This window comes from Euleptes europaea, chromosome 10, assembly GCF_029931775.1.
Source record: "Euleptes europaea isolate rEulEur1 chromosome 10, rEulEur1.hap1, whole genome shotgun sequence".
Classification (NCBI taxonomy): domain Eukaryota; kingdom Metazoa; phylum Chordata; class Lepidosauria; order Squamata; family Sphaerodactylidae; genus Euleptes; species Euleptes europaea.
Genome location: NC_079321.1, coordinates 23,008,186 through 23,021,669, shown reverse-complemented (window position 1 = coordinate 23,021,669; position 13,484 = coordinate 23,008,186). Strand labels below are relative to the sequence as shown.

Sequence of the window (13,484 nt, the reverse complement as noted above, 5' to 3'; positions counted from 1 at the left end):
GAGGGGAGGTGCATGTTGGAGGTGGAAGGTAAGAGGGGAGGAAGAGTGGATTGGGGGAGGGAGGTTGGATGTGGGTGTAGACAGGTGTCAATGGGCAACGGGGGGGGGGGGGTAAATGGAGCATTAAATATGTGGCGTGAAGCCAACTCAGTATCGGGTTGGGGGGGGAATCGGGGTGAAAAGCTGGAGAAAAAGTGCTGAAAAAATCAAAGCGACCCCCATAGGGAGCAAAACACATATTGCAAAGGAAAAAACCACACACCCAAAGCAGTTAGGGGCCAGAACCAATGAAAACCACACGTGTGAAAAATCCCCTAGCCTTGGCTGCTCAGAACAAGTAAGTCATCTAGTGATCCCAGCAACAGGTGTGCTGTCCTGTTATATCTTCCAAGCCATAGTTTTGAGGACTGATAGCATGCCACAGATCTGCCTGCCCACTACCCTAGGCTTACCAGGTCCCTCCTGTCCTTCGGCGGGAGGTTTTTAGGGTGGAGGTGAGGTGGGATCACATGCGCATGGCTGCGCTGAAGTGATTACGTCACTTCCAGTGAAGCGTTTACAACCGGAAATGCTGCATCACAAGAGGCCTTTTCCACTCAAACTCCCAATAAACCGGAAGTGATGTACAGCTTAAGGCAGGCATACGGGCAAGCATTGCCCGCCGACCCTCAGCTGGTTGGCCTTAAGTGGTAGAGAAAGTCGGCATATAAAAACCAACTCTTCTTCTTTGCTTAAAGCTGTGTTTTGCTTATCCTGACACTTCCAACCCACATGGCACAACACTATTGGCAAAAATGCAGCTTTGAGGAAAAAGCAAAGTCAGCCTTTTTGGGGAAGATCCGTTTTAGCACATTTTATATCTGTGACACAGCTCTGAAATATGCAGACACTTCCTACGTGATAAGCAGAAAGTGGAATATAAAAGACTGGAGGCATTTCCAAGTGATCAGATCATCAGTGCCAAAGAGTCCAAGCCAAGAGACTACCAGACATTGACATGCAATTATCCAGGAAGACACCTTAGTTCTACACAAATGTATGCACCTGCGTTGCACTGACTTTCCAGGCTCTTGTATTAAAAACAGTTTAAAAACACAGCTCTCCCCCTTATATCACTCATTGCTGAATCAGATCTCTGTTCCACATAACGTATCTATCTATTCTATTTCTTATATGGTCTCAGCTTGAACTACTAGCTTGGTGTACAGAAAAGAAGGCTGGACAGAGATATGTCAGGCATGTAGAGTTTCTCGTGCACTTATGGGCATACCTGTGCTGCTCACACAAAAAGGAGGAACAGAAGGGGTGTGGCTTTTCGAAAGCTATGGAGATCTTCCGCATCCGGATGCTGCACACAAGCGCAGCTAGAGCAGGTCCTTAATGTACTACGGACTGCCTTTTTGTGTCAAATTGACTAGGTACTTAGGATAAGAGGTGTTATTAAACCCAAACAAAGAACAAACAATAGAAATACCCAGCGTTAGGAGCCACTGCGCTAACGAAACCCTGTCAAAAGGGAGATGTGTTATATTAAACCAGAGAGTTACATTTGTCATTCTTTGCTGCCAATGAATGCAATTCGTCACTCAGTACAATCCCTTGATGAGTTTGAATCAACTGAGAATTTTGGATATGTCCTTTTTTTGTCAATCTACATGGTGAACCACTAAGCCCAAGTAACTCTGCCTGTGGAAACACCCAATGAATCTGGCGTAAATCTCCAAGCCTTCAGATTCTAATAAAAATTGCTACTTTTCACTATTCCAAATGCTCTGGTTATAGGCCACGCAATAATCTACACGCAGAAGAGCCATTCCAGATTTCTGAAAGGGGAACAGAGAATATTTTGGGGACAGGGGCACGCAGTTCTGAATAGGCCTATTTTTAGAAATAGTCAATATTAAGCTGAAGAAAAAATCTCCCATTTTTCAAGAGCATAGTCTTCAACTATTGGTGAGCTCTCCTTCCCTGGAGGTTTTTAAGAGGAGGTTAGATGGCCATCTGTCAGCAATGTTGATTCTGTGACCTTAGGCAGAGGATGAGAGGGAAGGCATCTTGGCCACCTTCTGGTCACTGGGGGTGTGGGGGGGAGGTAGTTGTGAGTTTCCTGCATTGTGCAGGGGGTTAGACTAGATGACCCTGGTGGTCCCTTCCAACTCTATGATTCTAACTACTTTTCACATGTCCATGATAACCTGTGACACAGGTGTTCCCAAGGCATAAACAAGGCACCTGGTTGGGCCACTGCATGAACAGACTGCTGGACGTGATGGACCTTGATCTGATCCAGCATGGCTTATCTCATGTTTTTAACATGGGAAGAGGGAAAGCAACTGCCACCCTCCCTAAATGGCCTCCTGTTTACACAGTGTACACCCAATATTTCGGCTCCAGACTGGTACCTTAGTAACAAGAGCTCATTTAAATAAAGATGTACAAATGCAAGCAACAAGAGCTCTTGTTTGCGTGGGTTTCTCCATGCATATTCAAAAGGGTGCTTACATACCTCTATCGTTGGGAAGGGGGAGGGATTAATGAAAACAATATTGTAACCAGCAGCTCATCAAAATCATATATGTGTGTGTGTGTGTATGCATATACTTTATCTTTCAAAACAGCACCATCTTCTGGCACATCTGTTTCCAAGCCAAAGTCAGAGAGCACAATTGTCTTGTTTTCAACCCTACATTCTGTTTGATTGTAATAAATGCAGCCTGCAAAGCCCATACGGGAAGGACCATGAACAATAAACACATCCGATTCCAACATTAAGGCAGCTTTTGCGGCAATTTTTCCAGCAAAAGGAAGCTGTGGTTTTTTGTCCGTCTCTCTCCCCACCCAACCCCCGCTCCACTCCTGCAACTCCACAGGGCAAGCGCTGAAGTTTTAACCCTGGGAGGGTGTTTGAGGGGGAAACCGGCAGAATTTGGAGCAACAATATAATAGCTCTGACGAGACAACAGGAGGGATAAGAGTTTTATTAGCCCTCTTGAGAAAGAGTAGAAGCCATCTGCTTCTTATTTCTCCTCATTTTGTTCATGAAATACTATGGGCAAGTGAGTTTTTCTGCTCCCAAAGGCAACAACAAAATCTGTGTTCGATGACAAAGCATAGATTATAAATTTTTAAAATTTTTATCATCTAACTCCTTCAACTCTCTCTTGCTAGCACAAATAGGGTTGCCAACTCAAGGTTCAGAAATACCTAGAGATTTGAGAGCGGAGCCTTGAAGAGTGGGGTTTAGGGAGGAGAGGGACCTTCATGGGGTATAATGCCTCACAGTCCACCTTCCAAAGCAGCCATTTTCTCCAGGAAAAGTGGAATAAATGTTTTATATAAATAAGCAATTTATATAGTCTGGAGATCAGTCGTAATTCTGAGAGATCTCCAGCATCCACCTGGAAGTTGGCAACCCTAACTGCAAGCCATTACAGCATCCCCTCCACAACTCATCCCACTTGGCATCTCCCGACAGAATATCCAGCTGCCAACTGTGATGATTGTTTTCTAAACATCAAGCTTGGTCCTTCTCAGAAGAAGAAGAGATGGTTTTTATATGCCGACTTTCTCTACCACTTAAAGGAAGTCTCAATCCGGCTTACAATCACCTTCCCCTCCCTCCCCACAACAGACAACAGAGGTAGGTGGGGCTGAGAAAGCTGTGACTATCCCAAGGTCACCCAGCTGGCTTTTTGTGTGAGAGTGAGGAAACCAACCCAGTTCACCAGATTAGCGTCCGCCGCTCATGTGGAGGAGTGGGGAATCAAACCTGGTTCTCCAGATCAGACTCCACCGCTCCAAACCACTGCTCTTAACCACTACACCATCCGGGGCAGGGGGAGAAAATAATTTCCTAAGGATAAATTAGGGTAGGATTGGAACAAAACTGCCATGAAATGTTTTCTTTTAGAATTAGCAAAATGCTTCGTAATTCAAAGTTTTTCACACTCAAAATGAATAACATGAAAAATCTGAGGATATCCCACCAGAGTGGGAGTGCCTCCTCTTCCAATATGAATTATGATTAGATTCAACTTTACCCATGAAATACTGCTTTTCCTGGTTGTGCTTTTTTTTAATTGCTTTACAATTAACAGGAATCATATTTGTCAAACCTATAGACTCCAAAAATACAGCCACCTCTGCAAATCAGACAACACCCACACAAGGAATAAGCATATTTGGACCAGTTAGCATGCCAACTCTGCATTTCTGCATCATGTAAGTACCCCTCTTTAAGTAGTCCCTTCCAGTAAAAGTTAATGGTGTCAATTCACTCTCACCACAGAAGGAAGAAACCTGAGAGGATAAGATGCTGCTATTTCAAAATGCATTTAGAAAAGAGTTTGTAATTTAAACTGAAATCTACTCCGATGCCAAAATTCAATTGATTGAATGCTGCACTGTCTTAGTTGACATTTGATACTATTGTTTGTTATTTTAAGTTGTATGGTTTTTATAAATGATCTAGGTTTAAAAATATTGTCGAAGGCTTTCACGGTCAGAGTTCATTGGTTCTTGTAGGTTATCCGGGCTGTGTGACCGTGGTCTTGGTATTTTCTTTCTGACGTTTCGCCAGCAGCTGTGGCAGGCATCTTCAGAGGAGTAACACTGAAGGACAGTGTCTCTCAGTGTCAAGTGTGTAGGAAGAGTAATATATAATCAGAAAGGGGTTGGGTTTGAGCTGAGTCATTGTCCTGCAAAGTATTAAAGGTAATGTGCAAATCATTGTCCTGTAAGAATCAAGATAATGTGCTAATGAGGGTGTGGTATGTTAATGTGGAACCATTGTATCCTGAAGTGATCTGTTAACATGTGGAATCCAAAGCTAATCCGCATGGCTATTGTGGACTGTAGTCTTTGTTAGTCTGGAGGTTTTCAGGACAGGAAGCCAAGCCTTATTAATTCTTAAACTCTCTTTTCTGTTAAAGTTGTGCTGATGTTTATGAATTTCAATGGCTTCTCTGTGCAATCTGACAAAATAGTTGGTAGAATTGTCCAGTATTTCAGTGTCTTGGAATAAGACCCTGTGTCCTCTTTGGGTCAGTCCATGTTCTTACAGGACAATGATTTGCACATTACCTTTAATACTTTGCAGGACAATGACTCAGCTCAAACCCAACCCCCTTCCTACTATATATTACTCTTCCTACACACTTGACACTGAGAGACACTGTCCTTCAGTGTTACTCCTCTGAAGATGCCTGCCACAGCTGCTGGCGAAACGTCAGAAAGAAAATACCAAGACCACGGTCTCACAGCCCAGATAACCTACAAGAACCAATGATCTAGGGTTTTGTTTTTGTTTTTTTTACTGGAATGCCACCATACAAGGTTTTTCATTGAGGCCGTCGAACATCCTAAGAACACTTTTCCAGGCTAAATTCCATTGAACAGACCAGAGTAGGATTCTGTGTAGACTACTTAGGACTGTCCTCTCCATTTTAGGATTGTTCTCTGCATCACTCACAGTGCATTCCTAAGGAGAGTCACTCCAGTCTAAGCCCACTGAAACGAATCGGCTTAAACTGGAGTAACTTCTTAGGAATGCCTCTTAATGCCTATGTTATGGCTCACATTTGGCACCAAGTTGTGGATCACATTAAGGAATATTTTAATCATCAGTTATGTGTTGGATTCAAAGCTTTTCCACTGGCAGATGAGCATGCCCACCAGTGGAAGGGGGAGGAGGAGATTTTCACCAGTTCATCCCTCCCACGGCAGATCTCCACACTGCATCCGGTGCAGTTCCAGGGAATCAGGGCTGCACCAAGAATAAAGTGAAAGCACCTGATGCCTTGTACTTAAAACATTTTCTACCAGCAGCAATTTCATATGCTCATACCTATCTACATAAATATAGCCAGATGTCTCAGTGCTATTCCATCATATCTTAATTACAGCTCCTTGCATGGGAAAATAAAGGAGATGAATCGGTTACATGCTTCTGCAAGCAGCCACACAGACCAAGAGATAATGACCTTTGCCCTCACAATCTACAGGTGGTCAACTGAACATACCAGCTGAAGTTGCACACAAAAAAAACCAGGATGTAGTAAATAATTACAAACCACAAGTATTACAGTGCATCAATTGCAAAACCATGATGGAGGGAGATTGTGAATGCAGGGTGTGATCAAATCCCAGTAGACATGGGAGAGTGATTTTCACTGATTCTTCACTGAAGATCCCAGCAGGAGCCGAGATAGCCATGGAACAAAACAGCACACCATTTTAATAAAAATAATTCTAATTTTAATTCTGGTTTTTGTGTGTGCACAAGCCATTTTAGATCCACATTTGTCCTCATCCTTCTCTTCATGTGTTGTATATTACTGTTTCTGTAATTTTGTAAGCCAGTTTTGTTTTACTGTTGGCCGCCATATTATACAGTTTTATTGTATAGAGCATGGTGTCAAACATAAGGCCCGCGGGCCGGATCCAGCCCCTTGAGAGCTCTTATCCAGCCCGCGAGCCAGCCCCCACCCCCACCCTCTCAGTCTGGGCTGGCGAGGCATGGCCTGGCCCGACCAAATCACATTTATGTCATATCTGGCCCTCGTAACAATTGAGTTCAACACCCCTGGTACAGAGCATACTGTTTTCAGTGCACTCTGATTTTGTAATCCCATTTTATTGCATTGTTAGTTTATGTGTTATGATTGCATCCTGCAATCCACTTTGAGTCTCGGTGAGAAAGGTGGGCAATAAATGAAACAAATATATAATATCTGTCTTTCTCTAGATTTTCTCCCTTCCAATTTCCCTTCAATTATATGTATCTTAGGCTAGTTCCCTATTTCATAGAATATGCCTGACCGACAGAACACAACCATTAGTGCAGGGATGGACTTACCCGGGATGACTAAAAATAAGAGTCTTGGAACATTTGCATTTCCCCAGAGATTCTTCCAGGGGCCACATTTTAAAACCTGAGTAGCTGCTCCACCAAAGCTGGCGAACTCTTCATGCACCGGGCTCTGTTCTTCCAACGCTGGTTTAATACCTGCTGCTAAAGAAAGTGAGAAAGTTTTAAAACATAACGAATTAATTATGCATCATTGAAACACATGCTTTCTTGCACCCAAAGAAATTTCTCTTCTGTTTGGCCAGGGATGACAATTTCTCTTCTGTTTGGCCGGGGAAGACAATTTAGTTATCAGTGTATTATTTTGTTTGTCTACCCAGCTTATCGTTGGAAAGCTCAGAATGGCTTGCCTGGAGATCCCACTGTCTCCTGATACAAGGATGATCAGCTGGTGCTTGTTCAGTTTCAGTGCCGGTGGTGGTTGAAAGTGCCATCAAGTCACAGCTGACCTATGGCGACCCTGTAGGGTTTTTAAGGCAAGAGACATTCAGAGGTGGTTTGCCATTGCCTGCCTCTGCGTAATGACCTTGGTGGTCCCCCATCGAAATACTAAACAGGGATGACCCTGCTTAGCTTCCGGGATCTGACAAGATCAAGCTAGCATGGACCATCCATTTTATGTCCCCATCTCATTCATAGAATCATAGAATTGGAAGGAACCACCAGGGTCATCTAGTCCAACCCTCTGCACAATGAAGGAAATTGACAACTACCTCCCCCCCATGCCCCCAGTGACCCCTTACTCCATGCCCAGAAGATGGCAACCCCCCCCAAAAAAAACCCCACCCTCCAGGATGCCTGGCCAATCTGGCCTGGAGGAAAATTGCTTCCTGACCCCAAAATGGCTACCCTGGGCATGCAAGAAAGGACCACGAGAGCGAAACACTGGTGCGAACCTTCCTGCTCTCCCTCTCATGATCTGTCTAAGGTCATAGAATCAGCATTGCTGAATGATGACCATCTAGCCTCTGCTTAAAAACCTCCAAAGAGGGAGAGCCCACCACCTCCCAAGGAAGCCCGTTCCATTGAGGAACCCCTCTAACTGTTAGAAAGTTCTTCCGAATGTTTAGCCAGAAACTCTTTTGATTTAATTTCAACTCGTTGGTTCTGGTCCAATCTTCTGGGGCAACAGAAAACAACTTGGCACCATCCTCTATATGACAGCCCTTCAAGTACTTGAAGATGGCTATCATATCATTACAGTGGGATTGGTTTCATCACTTCCTTACAGGTCGCACTAATAAAAAGGCATTTGGGTTATTAAACTATGCTGCAGTCATTACTTAAAAATACCAAGGTAAGACTATGACTTGACAAAAAACTTGCCAAAGGTTTGCTGAGAAAACTGGAGAACTGACACTGCCAAACTGGATGTTATTAAATTAGTTGTGCTTACAGCACCACATATTGTCCAATCTAAAGTGCCCAGCGAGCAATCAATGAGCATTTTTCATTTGCACAGATGGGCAACGCTTCAAGTTCTTTATTTCCACATCCCAAAACGTACCATCTTGTCGAAAGAGCTGCCCAAGCACATTGATCAGAGCCAGATACTGATACATAGGACACAGATTTTAATTTCAGTCTTTATAATCAGATGTAAATATGCTGAACTGCAAACTATTAAAATGCAAGCACACCCCCACACCCCAAACCAGTTTCCTTATCAGGAATGTCTTTACTTTGTAGTGTCATCCACACCTTTCCAATGCACTGATAAGAAAATGAATAGAACTAAATGGCCAATCACAATATTGCCCTAACTTAGTCTGTAGGTGGTGACAGTGTAGATTTCCACATCAGTTGACAGGGAATGGCAAACACAAACATGACATTAAAACAATATGATAAACAAAACTACAAGTAGCAGGAGAAAAACTGGCACAGGATACCTTCATCCGCTGCATATGCTCAGGTGCCATTCTTACTTGAAAAGTGCTCTATTTCTGGAATGTGATGCTGTGTGCTACTGGGTGTCAGACAGACATATGATCAGGTTCTGGGCTTTTAACATATTGTCATGTGGAGGCTGCCATTTCCCCTTACTCATCACAGATGGCCCAAGATGCAACCCAATACCAGATTTACCCAGCACCATTTTCTCTTTTCAAATCTGCCTGGCATTCTGCATAGGGATGCAAGCTACAGGTCTTATGATCAGCATCTCAAAATATTTTCTCTCTCTCTCTTCCTCCTTTCACAAAACAAAACACCTAGTCTAATAAAGAGTTATAGTACTCAACAGGCTGCACACTCTGTGTTGTTTTGGTTGGTCCTGATAAAAGGCATTAGCACAGTTTTGTTTGAAATGTTTCCTATGGTGTTTCTCCTGGGAAAGAAACTGTGAAGAACACAGTCAACAAAATGCATTGCTGAACCTGCTGGGGAGTAGTTATCTTTACTAGCAGGCCCAGCTTGCTATTTCAAATGGCATGTTGGTTTCTCCAGCCTCTCATTGGGTTGGATCCTATTTAGGACTTTCATGCACAAAAGCATGAGTTTCCACCCTAGCTCCTCCTCCAGGAGCTACGCGGAAGGTGGCAATCAGTGAAAATTCCCCCTTTCCTCACTCAGACCTTTTTAAAAATGGGATCCAACCTTTTGTATCTATTTTCTACAAATATACAAAGAGAATCCCAAGAAAAGATAAAGGACAATTAGATTTACAAAACAAACAAACCCATAATAACCAAGCTAAGCCAGCAATGTGGTCTGGGGAGGCAGATCTCCATCACTGTACCTGAAGCCCCACAAAAGTTTCCACCTGAATTTTTTGGATCTTCCCTCCATAGAATTGGCTACAGGCAGCTGTCATGGAGACTAGTCTAAAAAATCACAGTGGAAGAATCAGGGGAATAGCAGGGTGGGGGGTATTTTATTTATTTATTTTTGAACATTGTTATGCCACTTTTGCAACCCTTTGGATTTACCTCCATATAGGACAAGGGTGACAGGAGAAATCTCCCATCAGGAAATTCGAATGAATTAATTTCCTCTATATTTGGCACTCACACGAGCTTTTGAGAAGGAGGCATTGGTAGACAGAAAGGAGAACAGTCTATTAGTTTCATAACAAGGTAAGCAGCGTAGCAGCCTGTGAAATGGGAAAGCATAATCTCACCCTATTGAAACAAAAGCAGAAACTGAGTTAGAGACGAGGGGGTTCTAAAGATATGTGGGGGAAGGGGAGAAACAGTGCACCTCAGCCAGAGTCTAAATACAAGTAGCATAATGTTAAAATATTAATATAAAAATCTTAGTGCGTAAAAAATAAACATAAGCACCTAATGCCCGTCAGTTATCTTTGCAGCCATTGGCCAGAACCCTGGAAAGTAGAAGCAGCTTTACTTTCTGCTGAGCAGTTGGGGAGAAAAATCACCTGCAAGCTTTTCTACTGCATCTCCCACAAGTTAAAAAAAAAAAAAAGGCTTGAGATTTACTTTAAAATGAGAGAAAAAATTCAAGCCTGGAATATTCTTCATTTACAGGCCTGCCCAGGAATCAAGATCATTTTCAGTGGTCTGAAATAAGGTGGTTGGGTAGGAGAGACAGTATTTTTTACGGCTGTGCCACAGGTTTGGAATTCCTTCCCATACAGACTGTTCTTCCTACAGGAGCCTCATATGGCCTCACAACCATTTTGTGACTGAATTGTATATATTATTTATACACACACTACTTTTAAATGGTATGGGTTTTTAACCATGCTAACAAGAAGAGAAGCCAAGGGCCTCGTTGTTGGCTGATTAATTTGGTTTTCAATTGTACTGTTGCTATTGATGTCTTTTAAAGTACCATCCCATATAGAGGTACATCCTTCAAAGATCGCGGAAAATGATCCTTGGACACAGAAGGGTGCGCAAGGTTTAGTTTTTACACACTACCATTTTTGGGGGGTTAAATTTTAATGATCTAGTTGCTGCAAGCTGATTTCTCCCCTTCTCCTCACATACCCTTAGATCACCCCACATTTTGGGTTTTGTTTCAGTAGGGCAAGATTACTATTTTTTTCCCATGGAGAAGGGAATAAAAGGTCAAAAGATGTTTTTAGGACACAAATAATCCTAAGAGCTGCCTCATGTTTCAGCGGCAAACACAGGTTGCTTTGCACTGTGTGAAGTTAGGAAGCATTTTCTGTTATTCGTTTAGAAAAGGTGGACTCAGGGAGGCTCACAAAGCAAAAAACAGTAAATTTCCTACCCATGATACATAAGTAGGATTGATACATAAGTAGATTCTACCTACCAGATTCTAGAAGGCCAAAGGACTCACAAAATATTAGGGAAAGCTTTGCCCTGTGGGAACAGCGCCATGCAAGGTAGGTATCCCTCAGGAGGGATGCTCTGTGGCAACCCAAAGGTTTACACCTTTTCTCTAGCACCACAGCCCTGACCATTTTGTTCCCAAAATTTTGTTTTTTCAAAAAGTGACAAACAGCCCTTCATTCTTCTCCATCCTCAGGAGGAGGGAAAAGCTTCCCCTTGTTGTTACACATCCGTTGAAGCCACAGGCAAAGAGGGCTGGAGCGCCCAGCGGAGCCCCCCTGCAGTTAAGCAGGACTGGACGCTCTTAGAATCATAGAGTTGGAAGGGACCGCCAGGGTCATCTAGTCCAACCCCCTGACCAATGCAGGAAATTCACAGCTACCTCCCCCCACACACACCCAGTGACCCCTACTCCATGCCCAGAAGATGGCCAAGATGCCCTCCCTCTCATCATCTGCTTAAGGTCATAGAATCAGCTTGCTGACAGATGGCCATCTAGCCTAGAATCATAGAGTTGGAAGGGACCACCAGGGTCATCTAGTCCAACCCCCTGCACAATGCAGGACATTCACAACTACCTCCCCCACCACACACCCAGTAACCCCTACTCCATGCCCAGAAGATGGCCAAGATGCCCTCCCTCTCATCATCTGCTTAAGGTCATAGAATCAGCTTGCTGACAGGTGGCCATCTAGCCTAGAATCATAGAGTTGGAACAGACCACCAGGGTCATCTAGTCCAACCCCCTGCACAATGCAGGAAATTAACAACTACCTCCCCCCCACACACACACACACAGTGACCCCTACTCCACGGCAAGAAGATGGCCAAGATGCCGTCCCTCTCATCATCTGCTGAAGGTCACAGAACCAGCATTGCTGACAGGTGGCCATCTAACCTCCAGGGAAGGAGCACTTACCACCTCCCCAGGAAGCCTGTTCCACCGAGGAACCGCTCTAACTGTTAGGGAATTCTTCCCAATGCCTAGCCCTGTTGTGACTGGGGTAGGTTCCCCTTGCAAGGACGCCTCGGTATAAAGCTGCCTCGTAAGCCTGACTCTGGGATGCTCTTTTTTCCCCGTCGCAAGGAAAGAGCAGTCGCGGTCAGCTGGTCTGAGCAGGGGGGGGGATTTAAAAAGAAGACCCAAAGGGCAGGAGGCAGCCACCAGCACCGGGGGGGGGGGAAGAGAGAGAGAGAGAGAGAGAGAGAGAGAGAGAGAGAGAGAGAGAGAGAGAGAGAGAGAGAGAGAGAGAGAGAGAGAGAGAGAGAAGGCAACCGTCCCCTTCCCCGCACGTACCTTCCCCGGCCCCTGGTTCGCCGCCCAGCATTTCCGAAGTCGAGACAGGCATGGCAGCTCCAGCAGGTCGGGCGGAAGCGGCGGTGGGAGAGGCGAAGAGGGAAGCCGAGCCGGCGACCCTTCCGCCAGGAGGGGAAGTGGTCGCTCGCGGGGCGGGGCCAGGCGCCGCCTGGAGCCTCGGCCGTGTCCCAGGAAGCCCGCCCAGTTAAGGGGCAGGGGGCGGAGCAGGGGGCGGGGCTTCTCTCTGAGCGTTGGGAAGCGCGGGCGGTTGGTTGGGCGGTTGGGCGGTTGTTGTTGTTGTTGTTGCTTCCCGCGCGATTCCCTTCCTCGTGGCCGGAAGAGGCTGGCTGGCGAGATTTCTGCCCCGCAGGCAGCTCCTGGGTTGCAGCGCTGATGGGACTTTATGCGTTTGCTCAGATTTCTTTGCACCTTACCAACGGGCAGAAATGGATTTTACTATTTTAGTGAGTGAGTGATAGAAACAAGTTTTGTTTACTTTTCTATTGTGACTAGTAATAACTTTCAAAAACTGTTTCGACGCTTCTGCGGAAGTCAGGTGATGGGTCACTTTTTTAAGGTGGGTGGAGGGCCAAAAGGGTATTTTTGCTTTGTTGGACTTTATAACTTTTGTATAATTATAATTGATACTCTTTTATATTTTCTTTTTATGTTTTTTGTTATTATTGTATTTGTTTATTTTGTTATAAAAATAAAAAAATTACACTAAAAAAAAAAGATCTATTTGCACCTTGCTTTTCTTCCCAGTGGGACCCAAAGCGGCTTACAACGTTGCTCCCTTTCCTCCATTTCCCCCGCTCCAACAACTTTAAGAAGTTACTGGCTTAAGACTGCTCAGTAGGGTTGCCCAACCTCCAGGTACGGGAAATCCCTACGCAGGAAAGTTATTTATCGGTACGCAGCCACTAATCACTCTAAATTATCTTTTTTCAAATTGTATTATACTTTATACATATCAATGTATGATGAATTATTACAGTAAGACGTACAATACTGAATGCGCAAAACCGACCATAGTATATAAGTGTCCATGCAT

The 13,484-nt window shown here is 44.3% G+C and overlaps 1 protein-coding gene across 1 annotated transcript in view; it reads right to left on the bottom strand.

Annotated features, from left to right (window-relative positions):
• LDAH (lipid droplet associated hydrolase) overlaps positions 1-12,482 on the bottom strand; it is a 115,005-nt gene extending 102,523 nt beyond the window's left edge. Inside the window, exons 1-2 of the mRNA XM_056856759.1 lie at positions 12,431-12,482; positions 6,857-7,009 (exon numbers count right to left, since the gene is read on the bottom strand). Coding sequence (XP_056712737.1) covers positions 6,857-7,009; positions 12,431-12,482 — 205 coding nt within the window. The remainder of the gene's footprint in view (positions 1-6,856; positions 7,010-12,430) is intronic.
• Positions 12,483-13,484: the final 1,002 nt, after the last annotated feature.